This window comes from Chiloscyllium plagiosum, chromosome 15 (assembly GCF_004010195.1).
Source record: "Chiloscyllium plagiosum isolate BGI_BamShark_2017 chromosome 15, ASM401019v2, whole genome shotgun sequence".
In the NCBI taxonomy this organism is placed as follows: domain Eukaryota; kingdom Metazoa; phylum Chordata; class Chondrichthyes; order Orectolobiformes; family Hemiscylliidae; genus Chiloscyllium; species Chiloscyllium plagiosum.
The window spans coordinates 44,597,878-44,625,617 of NC_057724.1; the positions used below are offsets into that span (position 1 = coordinate 44,597,878).

The following is a 27,740-nucleotide window of genomic DNA, read 5'->3' on the forward strand; positions in this document are numbered from 1 at the left end:
CTTGTCCCCATAAAGAAGTGAAACTTCAGCCAAGCAACGACAGCTCTGATCTCGATTGATTAAATGACGGTCTTGAGGTTGGAGTGAAAGTTTGAAAGTGAAAGAGTTAGAGTCAGCGGGATAGAAAATACATGTTATAACAACTTCACAATTAAATAGTGTATGGGGAGAGGCAAGAAGTGGAAACAATTAAATAAATGACACAGAATATATAGAAACAGAGCACTTGCCACATCACCCAAGGCAACAGACTTGCTCCCTCTACTCTTTCTCCCACTCGATTTCTCTTATCTCCATCAACATCTCTTTTTCAATCTCACCTGCTTCTCTATTTCACTCAGCAGGACATTAGAAACGGCACATTCTAAACTGCTGCTGAGTAATATCATTAAACATCTGCTAAAGGGATTGTTTCTTTAAAAATGAAAACGCCCTTTTTGAAGCTCCCAAATGCTGTTTGACAACCATCGACTCAGAAGGTTAATAGTCGAGTGCACAGTCACACGTGTAATTGATGCAAACAATTAAAACCTTCCAGAAATGTGCCCAGTGTGGGAGAGTCAGTGCTGATGGTCCACAGCATTGCCCTTTTAAATTTCTCGGAAACTGGGAGAGGGTTTTAGGCGTGAGAGCATGCGTGTGGTGTCTAGCAGTAGGTAGAAAGAGTTTGTTTCAAAGTGATTAAAGCGCAGAACATTTGAAAAGAGAGTGAGTGGGAGTATAGGCTGAGGGATATGGAAAAGAAGCAGAAAGAGTATCTGTTTAAGGTGTTGGTGATTGGTGACCTTGGTGTTGGGAAAACCAGCATCATCAAGCGGTACGTTCATCAGATTTTCTCCCAACATTATAGAGCAACCATTGGCGTGGACTTCGCCCTCAAAGTCTTGCATTGGGAAGAGGACACCATCATTCGGCTTCAGCTTTGGGATATTGCAGGTAACGGTGATCGACGGGAGCACTTTCTCAAGCTGTAAATCTAAACGTCATATTCTTAAACGTTAACGAACTGAATGAAATAGTTTTATTTTTAAAAGTCGCCAAAACAGTGAGCTATCCGTGCGTTCGCGATACCGCAGACTGATCAGTCGAAGCATCACTGGGTTAAACATGGTGAGGAAACTAGCGGTGAGTTCATTAGAACCACTCCTTTCACTTTATTTTCCCAAAAGGGACCAACGCCCCTCTCCCTACTCTGAACGGAGGAGTGGTTACTGAGAACTTTCCATATTTTCCGTTTAATGTAATCTCCTCGGTGGAGAGTTTGCGACCAGACGTGACATTTCACGAGTCTTAAACAAATCGCTGCTTGGGCGGGGGTTTCACTGTAGCTGGGAATGAGCTCAGGGCTTGGAGGTGGCTCGGTTACTATCTCCTGTGTAGGTTATGGGAGGAGATGCGGCTAGTCCAGACAATTTAACGCTCGGTGTTATTCTGGATTGGAGCTGGACCTGCTGTATCTGTCGGAGCGGGTTTCCTTCCGAGTGGGAGAATCTCTATCTCCTGGAGAGGAGAGCACGTTCTGAGCCTCCTCATGACCAGACCATCACTGCTATCACACACTGGTCTTTGAGTCACGAGCTTACAACATTCCTCCGCTTTCAACAAGGGAATCTATTCAGTTTGGCTTGTGCTCTTACTAACTGTTTGAACTCTGTACGCGTTTACACGGAGTATGAAGATGTTAGTGGTATTTCCAGCACTTTTATTTTGGATGACCGCTTACATTCCCGAGAATTCCGTGCGTTTTGATATCCTTTCCACGCTTTGACAAGGTCTCCCGCATTTCCATTTCGGAAACTTGAGCAGGCATTTTTAGTTTCTCCATCGTTTTGGAGCTAAACGATGAGACTATCGGCTGGCCGTGGGCTCGCCCTCCATGTTGCCTGCTTCTCATCTCTGTACCTAGACAATGTCGTTGTTTTCCCCCAACCCAGACAGTGGGATAACCGTCTTATCTCCTGATTTAGCAGGCTAGAAAACACTTTTTTTTAATTTTCAAATTTGCATGTTTCGAGGATTATGCATTCACCATGACAGAACTGAGTTCTGATTGTATTTGTTTGCTGCACTCAGTCCTGTTTTGAGTTTAACAAACAATTTTATAATCAGTTTGATTTGGAAATACGGCAAACTTTGTCCATTTCAGTTCCCCGCCCCGTCTTAATTCGATGAAGAATGTGGGGGTTATTTAAGGATTTTTAGCTTGACGAAGCGAGTGGTATTTAAGGCTTTATGAATCAAGGCTGAAAATATCTCCTTCCTCTAATTGCCTTGAACAGACAGGACTGATGTCATTCAAGCTGAGCTGGACAGGCAGAGACAGGTCGATGGAATTATTGGTGCAACAAGCGTTTAATAAGCTTCTAAAGTGTAGTGTTCCATTTCAGTATATTCTAACTCTTAAATTGGCCGCGGTTTTCACCTTTTTGACCCTGACAAGAATAGGGAGAAAGGAGTCCGGTGTGGTGCTGGAAAAGCACAGCCGGTCAGGCAGCATCGGAGGGGCAGGAGAGGCGATGTTTGGAGCATATTCTTCAAGAATGAGGGTGTGATCCAAGAGGGCTGAGAGATAAATGGGTGGTGAGGTAACTGAGAATCTCCTCTGCACCCTCTCCAAAGCTTCCACATCTTTCCTAAAATGAGGCGACCAGAACTGCACACAGTACTCCAAATGTGGCCTTACCAAGGTCCTATACAGCTGCAACATCACTTCACTACTCTTGAATTCAAACCCTCTGCTAATAAACGCTAATATACCATAGGCCTTCTTACAAGCTCTATCCACCTGAGTGGCTACTTTCAAAGAGCTATGAACATAGACCCCAAGATCCCTCTGCTCCTCCACCTTACTAAGAACCCTACCGTTAACCCTGTATTCCACATTCTTATTTGTCCTTCCAAAATGGACAACCTCACTTGACAGGGTTGAACTCCATCTGCCACTCCTCCGCTCCGCTCTGCATCATATCGAAGTCCCTTTGCAGCTGACAACAGCCCTCCTCACTATCCACAACTCCACCAATCTTTGTATCCTGGAGGCCCAGGACCTGTGTGTCCTTGCCAGAGGGGGCAGGGTTAGTGTTCGGCCATGGAGTAGTGGGGTGGTTTTGTGCATAAGTCCCAGAGATGGTCTCTGAAGTGGTCTCTCCTGCCTATACCTGATATATGCTTGCTTCCTTTTTGTTAACCAAATCCTCAATTTCTCTAGTCACCCTACATCTACCAGCCTTGCCTTTCACCCTAACAGGAGTATACTGCCTCTGGACTTGCTATCTCATTTCTGAAAGCTACCCATTTTCCAGCTGTCCCTTTACCTGCAAACGCCTGCCCCCCAGTCAGCTTTTTGAAAGTTATTGCCTGATACTGTGAAAATTATCCTTCCTCCAATTTGAACTTCAACTGTTAGATCCGATCTATCCTTTTCCATTGCTATCTTAAATCTAATAGAACTATGGTTGCTGGCCCCAAAGTGCTCCCCATTGACACCTCAGTCACCCACCCTGCCTTTCTTCTCAAGAGAAGTTTTGCACCTTCTCTAGTACATACATCCATGTATTGACTTAGAATCTTGCTGTACACACTTAACAAATTCCTCTCCATCTAAACCCTAACACTATGGCAGTCCCAGTCTGTTTGGAAAGTTAAAATCCCCTACCACACCCACCCTATTCTTCTAACAGATAGCTGAGATCTCCTTACGAGTTTGTTTCTCAAATTCCCACTGACTATTAGGAGTCTATAATACAATCCCAATAAGGTGATCATCCCTTTCTTATTTCTCAGTTCCCTCAAAAATGCTACTCCCCCTCCTCTCTTGCTGTCCTTTCTGTAGCATTTGTATCCTGGAACATTAAGCTGTCAGTCCTGTCCATCCCTGAGCCATGTTTCTGTAATTGCTATGAAATCCCAGTCCCATGTTCCTAACAATGCCCTGAGTTCATCTGCCTTCCCTGTTAGGCCTCTTGCATTGAAATAACTGCAATTTAATTTATCAATCCTACCTTGTTCTCTACTTTGGCCATGTCTGCCCATTTGTTTGTTTGTTTCGCTTCTTTTCTGAACTGTACCAGTCTCCGACTGATCTTTCCTCTGTATTTCCCTTCCTATGTTGTTAGTTCCAATGTATACAATGACCTCCTGCTGGTCCCTCTTTCCCCACACCGCCCCACCCCCCCAGAACATTCTGCACCCGCTGAGCCATCCTTGATCCTGGTACCAAGGAGGCAACATGCCATTGCTGCTGGCCACAGAAACCATTATCTGTGCATCAGACTAGAGTCCCTGAAGACAATTGATCTCTTGGAACTCTGTACCCTTCATTGCATTAAAGCTAGTCTTGATACCAGAAACTTGGCTGTTAATGCTACGTTCCCCTGCATTTTCAAAAACAGCATTGTTTGAAATGGGGATAGCCACAGAATAGTCCTGTACTACCTACATACCTCTTACCTTTCTTGGAGTTATTTGTGGCTTTTCTCCTTTCCTATAACTGCCATCCATCACCACCCCCCAGCTCTTGTAAATTCCTCATTGCCTCTCACTGGCTCCAACAGATCCATTCAATCTGACAAGATCTGCAACCAATGGCATTTATAGCAGATATAATCCTTAATAACCCTTATACTCTTCTGAACCTGCCACATCTGACAAGAGCATCTCACTCTCTATAAAGGCCATTTTGCTCTTTCCAATCTACAGACCCAGAAAATAGCACTCTTATTACTCTACAAAACACTACCAGGCTAACTTTAGCTTATATTTTTAAAATTTAATCAAGACCGATCCCAATAAAAACATCTTCAAGGAAGAACCCACTCTAATCACTATTGTAGATTTACACCAAGACTATATTTAAAACTATTTGTTTATCTTTTTCTGTACTAGAACCTCTCCCAAACAGGTTCCTCCAAGATCAGTTGTGATTTTTGCTGTTTAAGTTTTCCTAGACACACTCTGATATCCAGTGATACATGAATTCCAACAGCAAAGGCATAACTGTGCAGATTCACTGTTGTTAGTTAGCAGTGTGGGGTTCTTTCAGTCTCTCTCCCTTAAAGACCATGTGCTTGCTGCCTATTTAAGTTTTTTTTAAAAAATTGATGCATAAATCAACTTTATATCCAAGTCATAGCGACTTCATCAGTTTGATTTGAAATTATGCTATATGAATATTTTACTTGTATGATTCTCTACTACAGAGAGCCATTCAACCCATCACATTCTTACACTTTTTAAGGTCATAGTGAGTTTTGAGGTCAATTTCTCACTTTTGCTGTCATCCTCATTGAGTAAACAGCATTGTTTAAAAAACCTTCTTCAGAAACTGTTGGTAGCTGAGCTCATCTGAAAAGGTTTCTGCTTACGTTCTTGTGTTGAAAGTTAAAATGGTACTGCCTCTAATACCAGTCCCTCCATCTAACTGACTTGGTTAGTTCCTATTGATTTGATTGAACTTTGCACAGAGGGGAAGAGAGGGAGAACCACCTTTTCAACTTTGAAAGTTTAGTTGAGTGAATCTGCTACTTTGTAGTAAAGGTATTTTGGGTTTCTTCCAAGCACTCTAGTTTCTCCTTCTGTTAAGTCAGTTAGACCCGCATCAGACTTCACCCAACTCTTGGGCCCTCTGTCACATCACCCTCCCTTCCTGTGTGACCCCTCTCACTGCAATTCTACCACCACCATCTTTCTCGTCTTCCCTGCCCTGAACATATCAGCAAAAGACTGTCCACTTGAAGTGATTAGAAGTGAGCTCTTCCATAGCCTTTCAAAACTGTCAATTTAAGATGTAAGCTCAATTGTCTGCTGTGTGCCTTTGCAAATCAATCAAGCATTCATGACTATACTTAACGATGAAAGGCATTTTTTTAATAACTTCAGGAACTAAAAGCAGTTTCTCCTTCTGCTGATGTTAGTTAGTCCTACCTGTTAGAATTGGCCTAGCCAATAACAGCCTTTGGGTTAATGGTTAAAAATTAATACTGAAATTGCAGGGACAGGGGCAATACCAGCCTGTTAATGCATTCTATTAGCATTTGTTGATCTTGTCACTGACATTTGCAACCTACTCTTTTACACTCCAGGGTGTGAGGTCTGAGTAAATTCGGACTGTAATACTGTCTTCCACTCCCACACTGAGTTAAGGTCTTTGAAACAGTGAAAAGGGATCTGCTTGAATTCAGCAATATTTGCAAATGCTCCAACATCCTGCTGTTTTCCTCTTATTGACTCTTGAACCACTTCTTCCTTTTACCAGCATGAGCAGGATCCACTGATGACAGTGGGGCATCCCATTTACAAGTACCAATTCCATTTTTAAAAAATTTAAACTGTTCCCATAGTCCATTGACAGATTTTAATTCATGAAGCAAGGTGAAATTGATCTTTCCTCAAGTGCTATAATGGAGGTTGGTTGATTGGGGGCATTCAATGAAGTGGACAAGAGAAGATGCTTTCATTCAAACTTTACAACTAAGGGTTGGATGTTATTTAGCCTGCCTGAAGGTCAATGTATTTTTCTAATTTTAAGTAAATTTCCTAAATAGGAAACTACTGTCTGTACATGGCACTGCCTAGACATTCCATGTTGCAGTGACGTCCTTGCTTGAAAAGAATTTCAAGTATGTCTTATAATTATCAAGGGATTCTAACACTACAGGGTGGTAGAGTGTAACCGCTGTAACCTCTTGGATCTATTGTTTGAAATGATCCGTCTTCTCTTCTAGACATCCATCTTCTACAGATTTCATGAGTTCAAAACACTCCTCCTGCCCCACAAAGCCTTCACATCCACCATACACTGAATCCTTGTTTTCTGTGGCTATATTCAACCCCGGACATTGTTTTTCTTTCCTGCTCCCTTCCTTGGTTCTGTGCTGTTGCATTCATACCTCTTCCTCCTCCCTCACATGTTAAAATCTGCCTTGATCACTATCTGATTTTCTTGTGAAAAGTTGGTTTTTTTTGATAAACAGATTTCAGATTTGTTTTCATAATTAAAATCAAATGTACTTTGTGTTTACCTGGATACAGAACACAAAATGATCCCAAACCATGGCAGCCAGTTTCTGCAAGTGTGTTCTATGAATCATCTCTTTTTAATAGGCTGGATTGACCTCTACATATTGGAACAAAACAGACTTGGTTAAGATATTAAGTATGGGGAATACTGTAGTGCACCTCCCTCAATTTAGTAATACTGTTAGATATTGCTAACCCCAAAAGTTTTTTTTATTTTGAACAACATTTTAAGTTTCAGAGCAACCCCATTCTCCAGTTTAGAGTCGGCTTACCTCAAATGGCATCCTTTGGACACAGCCCTCAACGTAGAATGGCCATGATGTTAAATTCTGGTAGTGACATTTAACACCCACTAAGTTTTTCTGACTGCTTTTAATGGCACCTGTCATAACTTTACATGGTCTTGTGAGCTTGCAAAATCATATGATACTGAATTTTAATTAATTGCATATTGATTTTAAACAGAACGCTCATTTGAGAATGTGAAATATCTTTAAGTGCCTCACTAGTACGTAGTTGTGTTGTGGGGAAAATCACCAGCCTCTGTTGGTGAACCTCTAAGTCAGAGTTCAACACCAGAGTTCAATGTACAAGGAAATATTGGTGCTCTGGGTTGAGGAAGACGCCAACAGCACAGTGGTCAGCTGTGAGTCTTCTCTCAACCCAGAGCATGTGTCAAGATACTTTTGATGCATTTTGTGATAGAATAAGTCAGTGAGGTTATTGCGTCTGTAACATGGTTTTGTTTATTGTAAATATTGCAGAATTACTAATAGTTTCAGTGCAGTCATTCAGTTCCAGCGCAGCCACTGTTAATTTCAGCCCTGACATCAGTTTCAATGTCTGCGTGGAAGTCCATTGCTGTAGTAATAGTGCTAATCACACCTCCTGAGAATGATTACTGTGGTGGTCCCAAGCAGTGTCTGTATTTGCTTTGCTGTCTCTCTCCATACTGTGATCCAGTGGCCATTTTGTGTGTCAAGTGGCCAATTTATGGCTCAGTGGCACTCTTGTGTCCATGTGTCTAGTGTCACCCTGCCCCAACCCATCTCCCACTTCACTCCCCTCTTTGGTCAAGGAGGTGACTTTGGAGATCTCCCGCAGACCAGTCAATTTACATGTAGATAGGTCCTCTCTAGGAGCTCCTCCTCCCAAGAGGTATCATGGAGTGTCAATTTTGTTGGAGAGCTCTTCTGTGGTGGCACTTGCTGCTGGTGTAGTTCTCATCAATAGTGCCTTATAGCAGAGCTTTAAACACCTTAGGCCCACATAGAATACCAGCATGAATGCAATGAGGAGAACCTTCCCCTGTGCCAAATATGGTCCCCAACTTAGCCAGCTGTCTGTATTATGGCTCCCTGTCAAATGATCTCGCTGGTCTTGATGGTTTCTGTAAAGTTTTTATAAGAGGCAATAATAACATGGGTGATAAAATTGACATCAATCATTGTACAAACTCTCCCTTGCTGTGCTAATTGATAATCCACTGTGTAATGCGTCAGAGTTCAGCCAGCTCTGTGTATAAATTGTCTCCAGATAAAAGGTAATGTCAGTTTTTAGTTCTGACGATCCCTGCTGTGCGCCCACCACCTCCCCAAGTCATCATATCTCAATGATGACTCAAGTGATGGGAACCTGCCAGTTAGCACAGAACTCCTGACTGATGGAGCGTGTCACTATCCTTCTCCAAATATGTCACCCACTGGGGCATGGTACATCTAAGGGGCTCACCTGTTTCCTACTGCGAACAGGTTTGGAAGGTCTGGCCTTATAGCAGAGCTTTAAACACCTTAGGCCCACATAGAATACCAGCATGAATGCAATGAGGAGAACCTTCCCCTGTGCCAAATATGGTCCCCAACTTAGCCAGCTGTCTGTATTATGGCTCCCTGTCAAATGATCTCGCTGGTCTTGATGGTTTCTGTAAAGTTTTTATAAGAGGCAATAATAACATGGGTGATAAAATTGATATCAATAATTGTACAAACTCCCCCTTGCTGTGCTAATTGATAATCCACTATGTAATGCGTCTGAGTTCAGCCAGCTCTGTGTATAAATTGTCTCCAGATAAAAGGTAATGTCAGTTTTTTTTAGTTCTGACGATCCCTGCTGTGTGCCCCCCCCCCAGTCGTCATATCCCAAAGATGACTCCAAAGTGATGGGAACCTGCCAGTCAGCACAGAACTCCTGACTGATGGAGCAAACAGGTTTGGAAGGTCTGGAGTGTCTGTCGCTTAGGTCCCCTTAAGTAGAAAGACCAATCCCATTGCTGCTTGGTAATATACATTTTGTCCAGTCCTTCCATTTGTCTGTCCACCCATGTCACCGCTGATCCCCTGGGTGCCCCTCCAGCTGGTAAGTATTGAATGGGTATGTCCATGTGGCAGAGCTGACATGGGTGCCATTACACTGACTGCATATGCATTGTCTGCCTGTGGTCACATAAAGCATGGCAAAAGTGAGGACTACAGATGCTGGAAACCAGAATTTAGATTAGTGATGCTGGAAAAGCACAGCAGCTGAGGAGTCACATTCAAACATGCCTGCTCACTGCAGGTGCAGGTAAACTGTCCCCTAGTGACTGTACAGTGCTGATAAGTGCACTGTCTGGATGCATGAGTCATTTTTCTGGGAAAGCATCCTCATCACTGCCCTGTGAAACAGTGGGTAATTATCTGGTTTTAAATGTCTTCCTTTCCCTAGGCTGGGGCCCCATGAGCCGGTGGTCCTGCCCAGCTACATGCACTTACCCAGGAGTCCCCATTTGCATTTTCCTCTCTGCTCCTTACACTGCATTCCTGAGGTGTCTACTCTATATACAGGTTGCAAGGGATCCATACTGGGATAGCTGCAAATAGGAGTTCTGCTGATTGTGCCAGTGGGTAGCAGACAGTTCAGGTCCCATGTAAACTTAGGTAGGTTTTAGGATTTGTGGATAACCTCTTCTCTAACATGCTCCAAACAGTCGCAACACTTAAACCCAGTAAAATAAATACAGATATATACATTTGGCAGTTAAAGATGTCAGTCAAGTCTTTTGTTTTTGTCACAGTTTTTGGGGTTTGTTCTGTAGTGTTGTTGGTTACCCTCCCACCCCTCCATCCTCATCCTGTCTGCCCCTGGGGAATGGCCAATTACATTAGTTTGGTCATAGGAGTCTTTAAAGGGTTTTAGTTGGGTCCAGTGCTTCCACGTGCCTTTTCCTATAGTATCTATGCAGGCACAGGTGTCCCTCTTATTACTGTGTCGTATGGCCCATTCCATTTTGGGGCAAAGCCTGGTTTGTCAGGCAGTGCTCACACCAGGACGTGGCTTCCTGCTGCTAGGACCTAAGGGAAGATTTCAAGTTCCCCTGCCTTGTCCTTTCTATCCTGTTTTATCAATTAGATTTCCACATCCCTTTTCAACTGGGCACTTAATTCTATTGCATACAGCCGAATTTTGTCTTTTAGTGGACCCACATCAGTGGCACTGTGATCTATATGGACTTCAGCAAGGCATTCGACATGATTCCCCATGGGAGACTGGTTAAGGTTAGATCTCATGGAATACAGGGAGAACTAGCCATTTGGATACAGAACTGGCTCAAAAGTAGAAGACAGGGTGGTGGTGGAGGGTTGTTTTTCAGACTGGAGGCCTGTGACCAGTGAAGTGCCACAAGGATCTGTGCTGGGTCCTCTACTTTTTGTCATTTACATAAATGACTTGGATGCAAGCATAGGTACAGTTAGTAAGTTTGAGGAAGTGATGGAGGCTGGTGCAATTGCAATGTTTGAGGCATTTGGATGTGTATATGAATAGGAAGGGTTTGGAGGGATATGGGCTAGGTGCTGGCAAGTGGGACTAGATTGGGTTGGGATATCTGGCCGGCATGGATGGGTTGGACCGAAGGATCTGTTTCCATGCTGTACATCTGACTCTGGCAATTGCATTGTTTGCCTGGTCACTAATTTATATGGTGTTAGCCCAGTTGTCTGATTCATGGTGGCTCTCAATTTCATTAGTATGGCTGGCAGCACTTCAGCTCATGTTCTGCCTGAGGTTTGCATAGCCTTGGCTAAAGCTTTTGAGTGTTCTATTCACACTCTCTACTGTCCTGGGGATGATGGGGAATATGAAATGTTTGTCTAAAGCACAGTAATTGGCTGGCAGTCTTCGTGACCTTGCCTGTAAAATGTGTCCTTTGGTCGGATTCGATCTGGAGGGGTACCCCCCTCCTCCACTAATATTCCGGCTCCAGTGGTCGCAGTGCAGCATTTGGTTGGGAATGCCTCTACCCACCGGGTGAATTGGTCTATGACCAGGCAGTACGGTTTCCCACGGGAAGATGGTTGTGGCCCTGTAAAATCTATCTGAAGATGTTCCCAGGGTCCCCTCGGTCTGGGCTGGTGTCCCACCTTAACTCAGTGTGACCCATAAAAGTTGTGTTGTGCACATACTGTGCATCTGCGGCAGGTCTCTTCCCATTCCCTTCCACCACCACTCACTCCCTAGGCTTGCTATCATGGCCTCCCTACCTGTATGAGAGAGCCCGTGGTGTAGTTCAAGCAATGTGTTCTGTATACATGCTGGTGCTACCACCTTCTCTGCTCTCCAGATACTATCCTCCCCTTTTTTTTTTTTTTTGAAGGCCCCCTTGCAGTTTCCATTGCACACTGTCTTCCTGCAGGGTGTCCTCCTGTAGCTGCTGAATTTGGATAGTGTCTTTTGCTAATTCAATAGTGGCTATTGCAGCCTCGTCAATGGCTTGCTGTAGGGCTTTCTGAGCTGCTCAGTGTGCTGCCTGGTTTCCTTTGAATTTTACCCAACTTGGGCTCTTGTGCTCTTTCTTCCTGGCTCCTTTTTGATGGGCTTTTATTTTTATTACTGCAGCCTCTTTTGGCTGTTCACTGGCACACAATAGTGCCTGAATTCTTAACTGGTGTCTAATAGGGGCTTCCCCTGCGGTAGTGAGCACTCTTCTACCCCAGTTCAGTGAATCATTTTTATTTGTGTAGGATAAAGGTATGTTTGTGATGGTTACAGTCGCTCCTGTCTACTAGCACTTCACATCTCCCTCCTATTAGTGCAGGCACGTAAATCCTCCCCTCTCCCTTACCCTCACAACTTGGGGCAGCTAGTTGTCAGCTCTGCAAACCTCGGGATCTCTACAGTGTTCTGGGTGGTGTTTGGGCTTGCCACGTGCTTTTCCCAGCACACTGCTTCCACGTGTCCTATTCTGTTGCAGTAGCTGCAGTATTTTATATTGTTCCCTGCTTGTGGAACCCTACATTCTCTAGCAAAGTGTTCCTGTTGGCCACAGTTGTGGCAGGATTGTTTTATTATATTCTCACCTCCATTCCAGTAGGCTGCTTTGTCAGGTCTTTCCTTTATCAGAGGATCTTCTGCATCCTGCACCCCACTAGCCCATCCAACTAATGTCGTTGTCGTCCTGGGACATTACTCCCATTTTCAGGATGGCTTAGTGGGCACTAGAGAGCCCAATCGTGATCTTCGACCAGGGCACTAGTAATAAGAATCCTGCCGAGTATGCCAATTTTTGTGGGGAAAATCACCACCAGCCTCTGAGTCGGGGTTCAACAACTTATGGCTCAGTGGCCATCTTGTGTCCATGTGCCTATTGTCACCCTGCCCCGTGCCATCTCCCACTTCAGTTGGATTTAAGAATTGATCTTTTTTAAAATAGTGAGAGGTGTCACTTAAATCTTGTTGAAGAAAAGAGGATCAGAAAGAACTGCATACCTTGGGACTCAGGTGCCTAAGAACATGATTTGAATAATTGCAGCAAATTCTAGTTTTGGGAGACTAAGTATCCCAATGAAGGATGAATTTCTAAGTCAAATATTTTTACTTTGTTTCAGCTCATTGCCTGTTTTCCTGTTTCATAATTGTTCATTATATTTTCTCCCCATGAGCTGGCAGATGGTGAGGACTGCAGAAAGTCAGTTGATAAAGTGTGGAGCTGGAAAAAGCACAGCAGGTAAAGGAGCAGAAGAGTTGACATTTAGGACATTTCATCAGATCTTGGTAAAAGGTCCCCAGCCCAAGACATCAACTCTCCTGCCCCTCTGCTTGACCTGCTGCCTGCTTCCAGCTCCACACTTCATGTGAGCTGAACTTGCTCTGAGGCAAAATCCCTTGTGCATTATACTTTAAGAAATTATTTGATTGCTAACTCTTTACCACCTTTATTTTGCTTAATTTTTTTTTGGGGGGGGGGGGGAAATAAATGACAAGCTTAGTGAGTCACCTAGACTCAAAATTAGCTTGCTCTCTTTTAGGTGCTGCCTGACTGGTCTCCAGCATTTGTTTTTGTACAAATTCCAGCATCTGCAGTAATTTGCTTCTACTTGATGTCGTTTGGACTCCTGAAAGTTTGCCTATACCCTGCCATTAATAAATGAAGGATGGTTTTCGGATGTTTGCAGCCAATATTTTAATCTGAAATTGTTATGCTACGGAATAACATGAAATGACTCCAGCACATACCTGTCTCTGTGCTTGCAGTACAGCCAAGGCTTGGAAGTAAATTCTGTAGGGAATTGGCCAAGTATTCAAAGTGATCTTACTGCTCAGGTATTACTTTTAGCACAGTTAAACTAACTTAAAAATTTGTGGGCTGCGTGTAGCTACCACTGTCCAGCCTTGTCTTTGCACTTGGTTTTATGTCTGAATGGTTGGAGTGAGGATGATATACAGGTTTAATATTCACAACCTAAGGTGAGTGAGAAGGAAAGTAGATTTTAACTTCATGGCGATTGACCGTTGCATACAGTGTACTTGCAAATCATCCAGTTAAACCAACATTGAAGATAGCAAAAGCTTGTGCTTTGTAACAGTCAGTGTCTGTGGAATAACTGAAGGGTGACTGCCAGTGGTTTGGTACTTGAGTAATATGCTGCCATTCTGAACTACCTTTTGAAAGTATTGCATAACTTGAATCATGACTTCATTTTCTTTCACTTGGCCTGTTGAGGAGCAGTGAAGAATAAAAATGAACTTGTTCTTGGTTAGTCTTTAATTGAAATTTATTAAAATGGACATTTAATCTGTATGGAGACAAATGCCCTTCTCATGAATTTGGTGCCTGCAACTGTAGTAGACGTGCCAACTTTAAGGGCATTTATATGGTCATTCCATAAACATATGGATGAAAATGGAATAGCGTAGGATAGATGGGCTTCAGATTGGTTCCATTGGTCAGTGCAATATCAAGGGTCAAAGGACCTGTACTGTTATGTTCACGTTCTGATTGCATCTACTGGTATTTTTCTCTCTGGGAGTTGAATTGGATTTATTGTCACATGTACCGAGACACAGTGAAAAGCCTTGTCTTGTGAGCAATACAGATAGATCACATTTACTTATCTATGCTACTTAAGTAATAGGTAAACAATGGCAAAAACAAAAACAAGTACAGGCGAATGTTAAGAGTTTGAGTCCATTCAGTATTCTAGCAGTAGGGTAGAAACTGTTTCAAATCCAGCTGGTGTGTGTTCAGGCTTCTGTACCTTCTCCCGGATGGTCAAGGTTATAGAAAAACATTGCCAGGGTATGATGGATTTTGGAGAATGTTGGCAGTCTTTCCTTGACAGCGGGTCTGGTAGGTGAATTCTATAGATGAGGTTGGCCTTTGTAATTGTCTGTCTGGGCCCAGACAGACAATGACCAGCTCCTTTTTAACATTTAAGGTATAGTAGCTGACTGAAACAGCTCCCCCTCACAGCACCGGGGACCTGGATTAGATTCCATCCTCTGGTGGCTGTGTGGAGTTTGCGCATTTTCTCTAGAATGTAGGAGAAAACCCACACAGACACCAAGATGTGTAGGTTGTGTGAATTAGCCATGCTAAATTTCCCATTGTGTTCAGGGATGTGTAGGTTGGGTGCTTTAGTCGGGGTAAAATGTAGAACAATAGGGGAATGGGTCTGGCTGGGGTTACTCTTCAGAGGGTTGGTATGGATTTGTTGGGCCAAAGGGCCTGTTTCCACACTGAAGGGATTCTATGATTGACTTAATCAGAGGAGGTTTTAGTTTGGACCTTTGTACTTCCCAGTGCGATTGACCGACCGACCGACCATCTTGGTTCCTTGGAACATGAGGTGAAGCAATGTCTGTTTATTTTAATACATTTTAGTTTTCCAATTGGAGGTTGGGAATGAACTGCCGCTGATGTGGTATTATCTCCAGCAGGATATTTTGTACCTGATGCAGCAATGCTTGTTAGCTCCTGCAACATTGATATCAGCAACAAGGTAAAAGATTAACATGTTTATTACAGCACCTGGTGTATATACAAACATTAGCTATTGCACAATTGTCTGGGCATAACTGAACAGCATGTCTTTGGGGCTATTTGAAGCATGATACCATTTAGGATGGAGTCTAAGACTTGGGTCACATGCTATGAGTATGAGTCATGAGTATGTCACTTGCCTATATTGGAGACATACACTGCAGGGAACACTGGATGCTGGTCTGAAAAAATTGAAATGTTGTCAGCTTATTTTACAAGACTCCATGCGAGCAAGGTTTTTAAATGTTGTAGTGTTTAATCTCCGTATGATCTATCTTCAGAATCTGACAGTTTTTTGTAAACTTTATAAAGCAAAACACTACAAACTTTTAATGGCTAACAAATGATTTTACTGCAAGGAGTTTTATTTTGGAATGGTGTAACTGCATTTTGGAGAGATGCAAAAAATCCAAAGTAAGGCCTTGGCTTAATGTCTCATTGTAGGGAAACTGTATAAGCTACCAACCCTCTAAGCTCTGCTGTGCAGACATCCTGGGAGGCTAAGTCAGGATAATGTTTGTTGATTTTCAGGCATACTCTTCAGAACCAAGCCTGATTTATCATCTCCTTAACAGTTCATCAGGTTGTAGTTCACGTCCTAAAACTTGTACTATTGTCACCTTGTTTGGATTTTGTCTTGCATGCAAAATTCTGATGAATAGTTCCATGTCATATTTTTCTTTGCTTACAGTTATTTGCCTCATGACAATAAAAGCCAGTATTTAGCTTTTTGAGACTTAAAAATCTGTTATGGTAGGATGCCACACTCAGACAGCAGCTTCCCTCTTTTTTTTTTATTGAGTCACACACCAAGCCTTGCCTGAAGTTACAATAGCGTTGTACTTGAACACTTTGCTTTTCATGGTTTTTGTTTTTAAAAAAAATTCTGTCATCGGCTGCATTTTTTGCCATTTAAAGATGGGGAATGTTTTTGAATTGATGCATCTTCTCTTGCCCAGTTCACCAATCAGTATGTGCCCTGGCTTCCCTCCTAACCATCTCTTTCTCCCACCCCAGGCAAAATGCTCATGGGGAAAGCCTGAGGAACAGTTGAGTCCACTGCTCCTTGGTCAGTAAGGTGTGGAGACTACCACATGAATGAATTGATTTGAAGGCTGGACCTGATTTGTCTTTGACTGCAGATACATTTTGCATTTGGGATTTCTATTATCCCCTTTGTTTGCCAAATTTCCATGTGCCAAGCAATAACCATCCCTAAAGAATCTAACCATCACTTTATAAGAGCAATGTCATTGCTATCAGTCTCATGTGGGTTATTATTGACTAAACCCAACTGGTCAGTAAAAACAATTATTTTTAAAAAGATGTCAGAGTCTAGGAATCCTGCAGCTAGTTGTTTGGGGAGACTAGAAAAAAAATGAACAAAGCCTGTTTTTGTTCTCCCATCTGCAGTACACCATTGTACTTGTGCATTTCATTTGCGGTTCCAACAGTTTGAGAGGCCTGGCACCCCATTCATAACTGAATGTTCACTCCCCTCATGGTATAATATTGTGTGCCAACTATCATATGCACTCCAGCAACTTAGTCGTTATAGCATGAAAACAGGCACTTTGTCGCTTTTTTTTGTAAAAACCTTTTTATTTCTGGAGGTAGACATGTGAACACCTGCACGTTCCTGTCTAAATCCCACTATCCTTACTTGGACTATACTGTCATTATTTCACTGCTGGGTCAAAATCCTTTGCTAATAGCACTGGATGGGTCTGACCACTGTAGTCAATGTGTAAGATGGCCCATTACTGTGGATGATGTTTGGGGAAGGAGAATATAGCTTCTGTAAAAGCACCCAGTGAACAAATTTAACTCTTCTGCCTGCAAGAGGATTACTTTTTAAACTGCAGCTTTTTTAGAAAATCTGCTTTTTAGAAAGCCATTGATTGCACTTTCACATTAAATTTCTCAAAGATCTCCTTGAAGTTTTAAATTTGTTGGTGTTTTTTTTTTTGGTGTGGCTACTTTTGCTTTCACATGATTTCACTTCTTAGTTTTTCTCTGACATGAAGCTTTTTTTCTAGTTGATCCAGAATTTGGTTAATTTTGAGTTTAATATTCTGGTCCCACCACTGGGGGTGGAGGGGGAAGGAAAGAAGGTAGGTTAATTTCTGATTTTTAGATTGTGTAATTGTCTTCCGCTCTGACAGCATCTGAAGAGAAATCAGAGTTAATGCTTCAGGTCTGGTGACCCTTTCTCAGAATGAACCTGAAACATTAACTCTGATTTCTCTTCACAGATGCTGCCAGACCTGCTGATCTCTTCCACCAACTTCTGCAGATGCCATAAATCAAACAAAAACAGTTCTTTTGGTTTTTATTGTAATTGTCTTAAAGGGTACAAGTCTGTTTGGAGTCTATGCCATAAGTTTGTTTGTTTCGGGGAGGAGGAGAGAAGGGGGAGGAAATTCCAGCCTATTTTTGGTACTTAAACCTGCCATAACTGGCAACCTCCTGGTAAATTTCTTTTGGTGAAGATAATGGGTTGTTTCATCAAATTTTTTCTGAAAATAGAAAGAAACTAATGTATCCCATGCTAATACAGTACTTGACTGGAGCTGAAGTAAAATCACTGATATTAAAAATTCCCTGCAGAATTTCAGAATGTTTTTTTGAAAGTTTTGCTTGGCAGTTGGTAAAATTCTCCAAGGTTTATTTTTGCAAGATTGACCTCCATCTTTCCATCTGGAACCAAGAAAGTTCTTTCCTAAGAACAGCAATGAGGCATAAGTATTTTGTTAAAGCTGAGAATATTCCTAGAGTAAACAACAAATACTGTGTACACGTCAGGTCAAACAGTAACCCTTAACTTGAAGCCAGTTTTAAACCCTTACATCTAATTAACTGTTCAAAAATGGTAATAACATAGTGACAGTGACCAAGATTATTACTTTAATTGTTTACACTTGGAGAAATAAGAGTGTGTTTCCTGTTTTAGGTCAGGGAGTAGCTCTTGAATGAATTCACATCCTCAACTGTTTTAAAATCCTGAACTTTGTGTAGGATGAGTTAATTGCTAGCTCAAACATCTGAAAATATAAATTGTAACTATAAACTAATTCAGTTATTTTTTTGACTATCTTCTAATAAAAATGGTTGAATTGCGCTCTTTTTTGAGATTGCACTGATTTTAATGAAATGTAGAATGTTGGTCTCAGTCTGTCTCCATTCTTCTCACGTAACAGGAGATGGAGACTCACTGCCAAACATTGGGATTTTTTTTCTATATCTTGAATGTGTTTTTGTTAACATGGATTTGGATAACTTTTCCTTCTCAGAACATAGTTAAGTTTGCACTAATTTCTGGTTCGGGCTGTTGAATTAGATTACTTAGTGTGGAAACAGGCCCTTCGGCCCAACAAGTCTACACCAACCCGCTGAAGCGCAACCCACCCATACCCCTACATTTACCCCATACCTAACACTACGGACAATTTTAGCATGGCCAATTCACCTGACCTGCACATCTTTGGACTGTGGGAGGAAACCAGAGCACCCGGAGGAAACCCACGCAGACACAGGGAGAATGTGCAAACTCCACGCAGTCAGTCGCCTGAGGTGGGAATTGAACCCGGGTCTCTGGCGCTGAGGCAGCAGTGCTAACCACTGTGCCACCGTGCTGCTGTTGTAACAACCAGTTGGCCCTGAAACTGTTATAGTTGTACATGTGTACCACCAGTTGCAATGTTTCTATTGGAAGATAAATTATTGATTTCAGATGTTGTTTAACTGAAGATGCTCATAAATACTAGAAGTTTGAATTTATTGCCAGAGAATTTTTCTACCTTCCTACAGTAGGGATGAAGTGCCTCGAATTTTCATGTCTGTCTCCTTCAAAATTTCTCCTAAATGCATCTAGCTTGGTTCAAGTTTAACAAGCTTAATTTAGAATAAAATCCACCCCCACCCCCCCCAAAAAAAAACAGAAGAACAAACTTCTTGTATTTGGTAATGTAGTTAACTTTTTTTGTCATGAATTTTTGGAGCCATAGTTTTAAAATCTCTCTGATTTGAGCTACTGTTTCTGAATCATCACTGTTGGTATGCCTGGTGTGAAGTGCACATTGTTGCTATAGAAATTTTTTTTACATGAAGGGCCAAATTGTAACCTCTTGTAGTAATCTTTATTGTCTAGAATATTTGTCAGGCTTGCAGCATTTTATTTGCCTTCTATATTGTATGTTTCATCTATTAAAGTAGAGCTTGGTTAATCCTGTTGAGATTTCAGTTTCATGATCGGTGATCTGATGATGAGAATACAGTTTATCACTGGGGGAGCAGCCATGTTGGTTTAGATTTGAGCTTCTTTAAAAGGGCACCACCCAGCTTGTGATAAATGCAGCTTTAAATGTCTTGACTTGCCCAATTCTATTTGAGATTTTGATAACTTTATGAATTGAACTCCTGTCCATAAAGTCAGTTGATACATTGAGAGAATATTTTTAATTAGCCTTATGCTAGTTTCTGCAAGCCTGAGCCAACTTTTGTATCCATGGTGATAAGTGATCTGAGTTGTTATCACCAATGATAGTGCTATATATGCAAGTACCTTGTATAATACTGACTGAGTGAGATGTGTTGCGTTTTTCACTTTCTGAAATGTGTATGTACTGCACTTCTCAGTTTTTCTTTTTAAAGATCTGATTGATGTGCAGTTGCCAATTACAATCTTTGTGAGTTGGGAATTGATAATGCCTTTTAATGTCAAGACATGGATTACATTTTGGCAGGTTGGGGAAAATTTGAGACTGAAGTACTATTCGATGCAGAAGTATTCTTTCCAGCAATTTTTTTTTTCTTTGGTTCATGGCTCGGTTGTGTTTTTATTTCTGGGTTGTGGGGAAAAATTGTAGCTTACAAATTCTGTCACTACTTTCTCCAACTGCCAGCCCCTAAAATTTATGTTCACACTTCCAATAAAAGCCACACTGCTTTGATACATTCCACTTTCTGCTCTGAAACAGTCAGGTATTTGTGGATAATTTGGAGTGAAACAAAGTTCTGTCGTCCCTGAGTTCAAATGGGTACCAAGGCTTAAGGTGACAATCCTGGCCTGCTCATTGTGACCATGCTGAAACTAGTCATGTTAATGTGCAGAAACATGGGTTCAATTTGAGCTGCAGCATCAGTACATGGGAGGCATGGTGGCAGTGGTTAGCACTGCTGCCTCAGAGCTAGAGACCTGGGTTCAATTCCCACCTCTGGCAACTGTCTGTGTGGAGTTTGTACATTCTCCCTGTGTCTGTGTGGATTTCCTCCGGGTGCTCCAGTTTCCTCACACGGTCCAAAAATGTGCAGGTCAGGTGAATTGGCCATGCTAAATTGCCTGTAGTTAGGTGAAGGGGTAAATGTAGGGGAATGGGTCTGGGTGGGTTGCGCTTCGGTGGGTTGGTGTGGACTTGTTGGGCCGAAGGGCCTGTTTCCACACTAAGTAATCTAGTATAATATAATCTAATTTAGCTCAGCTTTTTTTTTATAGCTGCCCTGAACAATAGTCCAGCCTAACTTTTTTTTTTGCTTTGCTTCATGCACATGACTGCAGTTTTCCAGAGTGTACTTTTTCCTGTTCCTTTTTTAAATTTCAGTGAATTCAAAAATCTGGTCAGCAAGCATGAAAGGTTAACTTGCTATTCCATGTGTAAATTTTTTTTGTGGTAAGGGAAGAAAGTACAACTCCTCCTTCTAATTCTGTTTCCAGGGCAGGAGCGGTTTGGCAACATGACTAGAGTGTACTACCGAGAGGCAGTGGGAGCATTTATAGTTTTTGATGTATCCAGAGCATCAACATTTGAAGCAGTTTCAAAATGGAAGAATGATCTTGACAGTAAAGTAAGGCTGCAGAATGGCAACCCAGTGCCTGTCATCTTATTGGCAAATAAATGTGACCAGACAAAGGAGGGACTTAGCAATACATTACCCAAAATGGATCAGTACTGTAAAGACAACGGCTTTATTGCCTGGTTTGAGACATCAGCAAAGGTAAGAGTTTTTTTCTGTTTGGGGGGGTGGTGGGGGAATGGTGGGTGGAGTTAATTACAAGTGGCTAAAACTGGGATATGGTGTTCTGTTTTGCCACTTCAGGATGGAAGTCTACAGCATAAAGTAAGTCTGAAGCAATTCTAGGCAGCCTCTTCAGACATCCTTGCCAACGTGGTATAGTGTTTGCAATTGGGTACCATGTGGCTGGGAAGTATAAAGAAATGTAAATGTCCATACTGCAGTGCCTGGGGTTGGTGTTTTTGTTTGTTTTTGAAGGTGACCATATGGGATTGTGAGGCAGTGTGATGTAGTGTCTATCTCATGCTGCAACTGACATGTCTCAGATTGCTGAGTAAACGAGGCTGAGAAAGCAGCTACTTTCTGTCCGAAGCCCTGGCTTTTCTGAAAGCTTGAACAGATTTATTCTTGTTCATGGCTGATTTACTTTTAAGGAGCACTTTGGAAGGAAGACCTGGACAAGACCATTGAGAATTTCAGCTGTGGTTGAGCTGGAGGGCAAGTAGATTAAAGACCAAAACTCCAGTGGTTGAAGCTTTCCTATTCTTGCAGTATTTGGGCCAGCATTAGTTGTCTATCCCTAACTGCCCTTGAAGGTGGTGCTGTCCTGCTGATTTGAACTGCTGCAGCCCTTGGAGATTTGGGCACAATTGGTGCTGTTAGGGAGAGTGTTTAAAGACCTTGTTCCTTCAAATGTTGTTGGATCATGCTTGTAGTTCCAAGTTTGGACAACTGTTTGGCTTGAAGGGGGACTTGTGTTCCCATGCATCTCTATCTTTTTGTTTAGAGCTGAAAAATTTAATGTGCTAAGGCTTTCCTAACTGCTATAATCTAAAGGAATATTTCAATAAAGTTGACCATGATATGTACTCGTAATTAAAGGCATCAGTATCCTGGAGATCAATGGAGGAAAGCTTTTCTGACACTAACAATAGAGCCAGCAAAAATAACATTGAACCAACAATGGGGAAATGCTACTCTTTTATTACAGGGTGGGGAAGAGAAGAGCCTGCTTCTAAACAGAGGAAAACTAAATAATTCCAGTCCTGAATAAGTGAATGATAATAGGCTTTTAAAGTATATGGCAATAGTGGGGAGAATAGAAAACTAAAAGATTCTGAGAAAAACAAACCTTAGTGAGGTGACGAGGAATATAATGTATAAAATGCCTGAAGGCTGTGATGGGAATAGAACTAAAGAGCAAACTAGACAAAATTAACAGTAAATGATGCAGAAACAATTAAGTCACTTTGGAATGACCAGGGAGATATTGGGTGTACACAGTATTGACTGACCATGTTTATATAGATACAACCCTTTTAAAAATATGATACAACAAATTTGGACCAAGAACTTTAAAGAATGTAGGGAAGACACTGCAAAAGAGAAGTGTAGCTACAGTGGGCTGGTAGCTGTTTCCTGTAATGTCCCTGTGGGCAGTGGCACTGGAGTGGTGTATAGTGGGAGAAGTCTAGTACTGGGTCAGAATACTGAAGCTACTTTCCAATTACACGGACTCTGGTTTTGGACTGTCAAATAGAGAATAAATGCTGACTGTCAGCTGCACCAACATAAAATACATATGTAGGCTAGCTTTTTTAATTTCAAATAATAACATTTTGTTGGATTAAACCTATTGCTCTCTGGTTATGTTCATTTGCACAAATGTGCTATTTCCTTTCTCCTTGGCTTGATGCATCATGGATTCTGTCATCTTGCACCTCTTGAACCTTCTAATTTGATTTGACAATTATTTAATGCTGAATTAATTATTTTAATCCTCCCTTCCTGATGAAGGGCTTTTGCCCAAATGTAGATTTTCCTGCTCCTCTGCCTAACCTATTGTGCTTTCCCAGCACCACTCTGATCTAGACTCTGATTTCCAGTATCTGCAATACCCACTTCTGCCTAATTCTTTAATGCTGTTAACATCTCAGTCATACAACACAGAAACGGACCCTTAAGTCCAACTAATCTGTTTGCAAACTAAACTAGTTCCATCTGCCTGCATTTAGTCCATACATCTCAACCTTTTCTAAACATGTACTTTACAATTAAAATATTTTAAAGTTTACAGCATTCACCACTTCCTCCTGGAGGTAATTCCCCACACAACTGTAAAACAAAGTTCTCCCTCGTGTCCTTCGGCCTATCATGTGCCTGTTTGATTAATCCTTATGACTTGCTCTAGTTGAACATACAAAATGCATCTCTTTCTATTCACGTTTTTCCAATAGTATTTTAGAAGAAAAAAAACTATTGGGAAAAACAAGAACACTCATTAATGGGAAACCTTTTTACTTGCGGATAAGTTTTTGGGGGTGCTTTGATATTTTGACATGGCTTTTTCTCACTATAGTAGGCCAGCCCATCTTGACATACTTCCTATTTTGAATGACTTGTGATGTTGTGCATAAATTGATGCTATAGTTCATGTATCTAACTCCCCCCAGTGGTAAGGATGAAGAAAAACTACCCCACTTCTCCATATTTTTGAATTGGTAACTGGATCCACAGTAAAATTTCACTGCACCTGTCTTCCTGTTACTGAAATTGAATTTCCAGATTGTGATAGGGACAAGCTTTGTTTACATTGTGTCTCTTCATGTAAATCAGAGGATTCTGCTTGTTGACTGACTAATCTAGATGCATCATTCCATTTGTTTTGTAGTGCATCAATGCTCTTTTCTTGCTTATTTATAACATTGAAAATTTGAAAATCTTATTTCAAAGTGCTTGAGATTTGTAAGAAGAAACTCTTCCAGTGAACTGACTTTTTTCACAAACACCAACATAAAGTGAACTGAAGGATCAAATTTAAGGATCACTGGATCCAAAGTGTTGGCTCAGCTGTATCTCCTCTGATGCTGTCAGACCACCTCTGTTTCTCCAGAATTTTGTTTGACTTATAACATCAGTTGTGTATGTTTTTTTTCTTGTTCCCCTCTTCAATCTGGCCAGTTGGCAAGGCTACAGAATAGACTACCAAAATATGGTAGGTCTGGTCCAGAATTCTGCATCAGTAAAAATTGGAAATCAATCAAAAGATGAATTTTCTTTTGTGGTTTACTGAAATGCTGGAAAATTAGGAATATGTTAGTTATTTGGCCTCAAAACTACATTTTGGTTTGATGGCCATTATGCCACTGACTACCCCCATATGTTTGAGTATTTGTAATTCAAAAACCTGATGAATATAGTCTGTGACACATTCTCATGTTTTGAGAATGGGAGTTCCAAAGAAATCCATCATAAATAGGAGAATCTTCATTTGAAACTTTTTTTTTGTACCTAGTTTTGGTTCTTATTTCTCAGCGCCATACCATCAATTTTTTTGTATGTTAATTTAAAAGATAAATTAAACACCAGAGTCAAAAAAAGTTAAGGTCAACCTTCACTTTTTTCTTTTTGTCAAAAGACTACCCCCACCCCCAACTGCTCCAACCTTCATTACAGCAAATGTTTTCAACTACATCCAATGCAAATATATCCCACTTTTTTTAAAAATTAAGGTCAAAGCTGTACATGGTACTCTGATCTAGTCTTGTCGCTGTCCTATACAGTCGTGACAGACTTTTTATCTGCTCAATATTCCACTTCATATTTGTTGCTGTATCTGCTGTCCCTTTATCCATAAACAGCAAATTGAAAAGGAAACCACATTGTAACAAATCTGTCAAGTTTTTTTCCTTAAATTTATCAATTTTTCGATTGTACCCTTTTTTCGAATTAAGCAGGAATTGCCACACCTCTGATCAACTAACTTAGAGCTCTGCACATTTTTATGTAATCTGCAGTCAGCTACTAATTGTAATGAATGGAAATTGGTGCCAAACTGACTAAAGAATCATGTTTTTATTTTTAAGATCCTGCTTATCATTTTTTGTACTGAGTTTAAAATAAAATTGGGATTAGTGTTGCAAGCTGTTCTTCCCTAATTAATGCAGTCTCTCTTTTTTTTTTAAGGATAATATTCATATTGAGGAATCTGCTCGCGTCCTGGTTGAGAACATACTCAATGCTGAAGGTGATGATGTAGCCCCTGCAGACCCTGATATTATTACATCCCAACAGCTCTCTCTACAAAATAATAATGCCAGCTGTTCTGCCTGCACAAAGTAAAAGACAGTAATGGATCTCTGACTCCTTTCCTTTTGGAAGGAAGGAGAATAGGGGTGCACTCGGGTGGAGAAAATGTCAAAAGAAATTATTTCATGGTCGGGAACTGGGAGTGTGACCACTGCATGTGCTGAATGACTTGTGACTGGTCAGAGATGCTGGATTTGTGATGGCCATTCTACCTCTTGAAGAAAATTTACCAAGACTTGCTGAATTGTTTTTGTTCTATTGTCCTCCATCTCCCTTCTGAGTATTGAAACTCCCTTTTAGTTTTGTTTAAAAGCCAGTCCCTTTTCTAAAGTTCTTCTAGTTAAACCTGAAACCAGTCAGGCTTTAAATTCCAGATGACAGGAAGCATTAGTTTTATAACTGGATTGTTTTTGAATCTTCCTAACTTTCTCTAAGGTTACAGTTCTATATAGTGTCCAGCTGTCTGATCGGCGTTTCAGGTTTGAGGGGAAGGATATAGGTAAAATAAGTGACTTTCCACTATAGTTTGGCCATATCTATTCTCCTACCTTCCCTACATTTTTATCCAGATATCTCCTATTTATGACCAGTTGACCTTGGTGATATTTCTCTGAATGCCCACTCGTTTTACTCGCGGTGAGTACCAAATCTCTGGTTCACTCATGAAAACAGGAACTAATATCTCTTGTAACATCAGTGGCAGCAATACCCTTTTTAATGATCTGCTTTCCATATAATTAAATAACTACAACCTTGTTGCAATTGAATTATTACTATGCAGTGAATTGAACACTAATTTAGGCTTCTAAAATTATCAATCTCCTGTCCCACATAAATGATCACTTTTTCTAATGTGGTGACTTGAATTATAATCAACTGTTCAGTGACAGGAATAACTTTTTTTTTCTCTTGAGGGTGTGTGGAGAAATGGGCAGTCTGGGACCAGCTGAAGTGAAGAATTACACCTGGAGTACTGTTCAGTCTTAACTGCAGATTCTGCTGTGCTGTGCTGAACTGCAGCTGCTTTTTTTTTTTGCTAGGTTGTGATCAGTGGGTAGATTGAGTTTGCCTGTCATTACTTGTTTGTATACATGTCCCTTTTTGGACACTCATGCCTTTTATTTGTTCATTCCTCCCTTAATTCTAAGCAAAAGGTATTTCAATAGAGTTTTGTGCCTGAAATTTGTCTTTTGTTACACCAGCGAAATGCTAAAGGCACATTCCATGTTTTCTCTTGTAACTGGGAGTGGTTGTAGTGTAAACTGATCAAAGTTTGTTTTGCTTGACTCCATCTATATCACATTTGTTGTAACTTAAAATTGTAATCCCTTTTTGATAGGAAAAGGGAAGTATATTTCTCCAAAACTTCAGTATTTGTATTTATTACTGACCAATCCTTTTCATGGATTTAATACTGGTTGAACAGAAAGGCTTTTGTTTTCCTCATAAGAGATGACTTGAGATATTTTAGTACATTGAATTATTCTGGCCTTACCTTGCTGTACTTCCATATTATAGAATTGTCCGAATTGTCCTTAGTGATTTAGTCTGTAGAACTACCTTTCTTCCACCTCCAAAGGATTTTGAAATTTGCCAAGGTAATCCATGAAGCTGTCTTTGTATCTTGCTACATAATTATTAAACATTAGACTGCCTTACTGAGAATTACCATTAGCTATTTTTCTGTACTTTTCTGTTGCAGTCCACTGTATTTGTTCTCATTTTACCAAACACATTTCCACCTCCACCTCGTGTCTGTGTCTGGCCTTCCCCTGTACCTCCTGTCCATCCCTGCTGTACTTGCTAACAGCAAGGCATGTGGTCTCTATTTGCAGCACTGCCATTGTCTGGTCACTATTGCCATCTGACTGAAAATCTGTCCATGTGCTATGCAATTACATCACCTGGTATTTTCTTCACTCACTGTCTAAGGAGGGGCCAACAAATGAAGAGCACAAACATATTTTTGCAAGTACACAACACTCACCTGTTGAAGCAGTGCACTAGATCTACATGTTTCTGTAGAATTGATTTTATACATGGGACAGCAGAGTTGAGTTATAGAGGTGTACATTATTGAACTTCAATGGCAGGGAACTTCATGAACATCCCAGTGTGCCTATGCAGTTTGTCAACTGCTTTCCAAGTGCTTCTCCATTAAGTTTTTTGTGGCTGACTGGAAAGGTGGTGCCAATTGGCACTGATAACATTGGTTAGCAGAATGGACACATGGAGTTTAATACAAAAATGTTGCATTCAGTGTCACTGGCTTGTCACTTAGACCAAGGCCAATAGCTGCAAAGACTGATGGAGTTGGATGTTCAAC

General features: G+C 41.2%; 1 protein-coding gene across 1 annotated transcript; it reads left to right on the top strand.

Annotated features, from left to right (window-relative positions):
• The first annotated feature begins 530 nt into the window (after nt 1-530).
• On the top strand, nt 531-27,083 carry LOC122557270 (ras-related protein Rab-38-like). The gene is made up of 3 exons (XM_043704791.1): nt 531-936; nt 21,027-21,307; nt 25,292-27,083. The coding sequence occupies exons 1-3, from the start codon at nt 735-737 to the stop codon at nt 25,445-25,447; spliced, it is 639 nt and encodes a 212-aa protein (XP_043560726.1). The 5' UTR covers nt 531-734; the 3' UTR covers nt 25,448-27,083.
• Nucleotides 27,084-27,740: the final 657 nt, after the last annotated feature.

Bases quoted from the DNA above. Each gene is read 5' to 3' on its own strand.
- LOC122557270 (XM_043704791.1), top strand. From the start codon at position 735: ATGGAAAAGAAGCAGAAAGAGTATCTGTTTAAGGTGTTGGTGATTGGT. The intron at 937-21,026 runs GTAACGGTGATC...TTCTGTTTCCAG, and splicing joins TCAGCTTTGGGATATTGCAG to GGCAGGAGCGGTTTGGCAAC. The intron at 21,308-25,291 runs GTAAGAGTTTTT...TTTTTTTTTAAG, and splicing joins GGTTTGAGACATCAGCAAAG to GATAATATTCATATTGAGGA.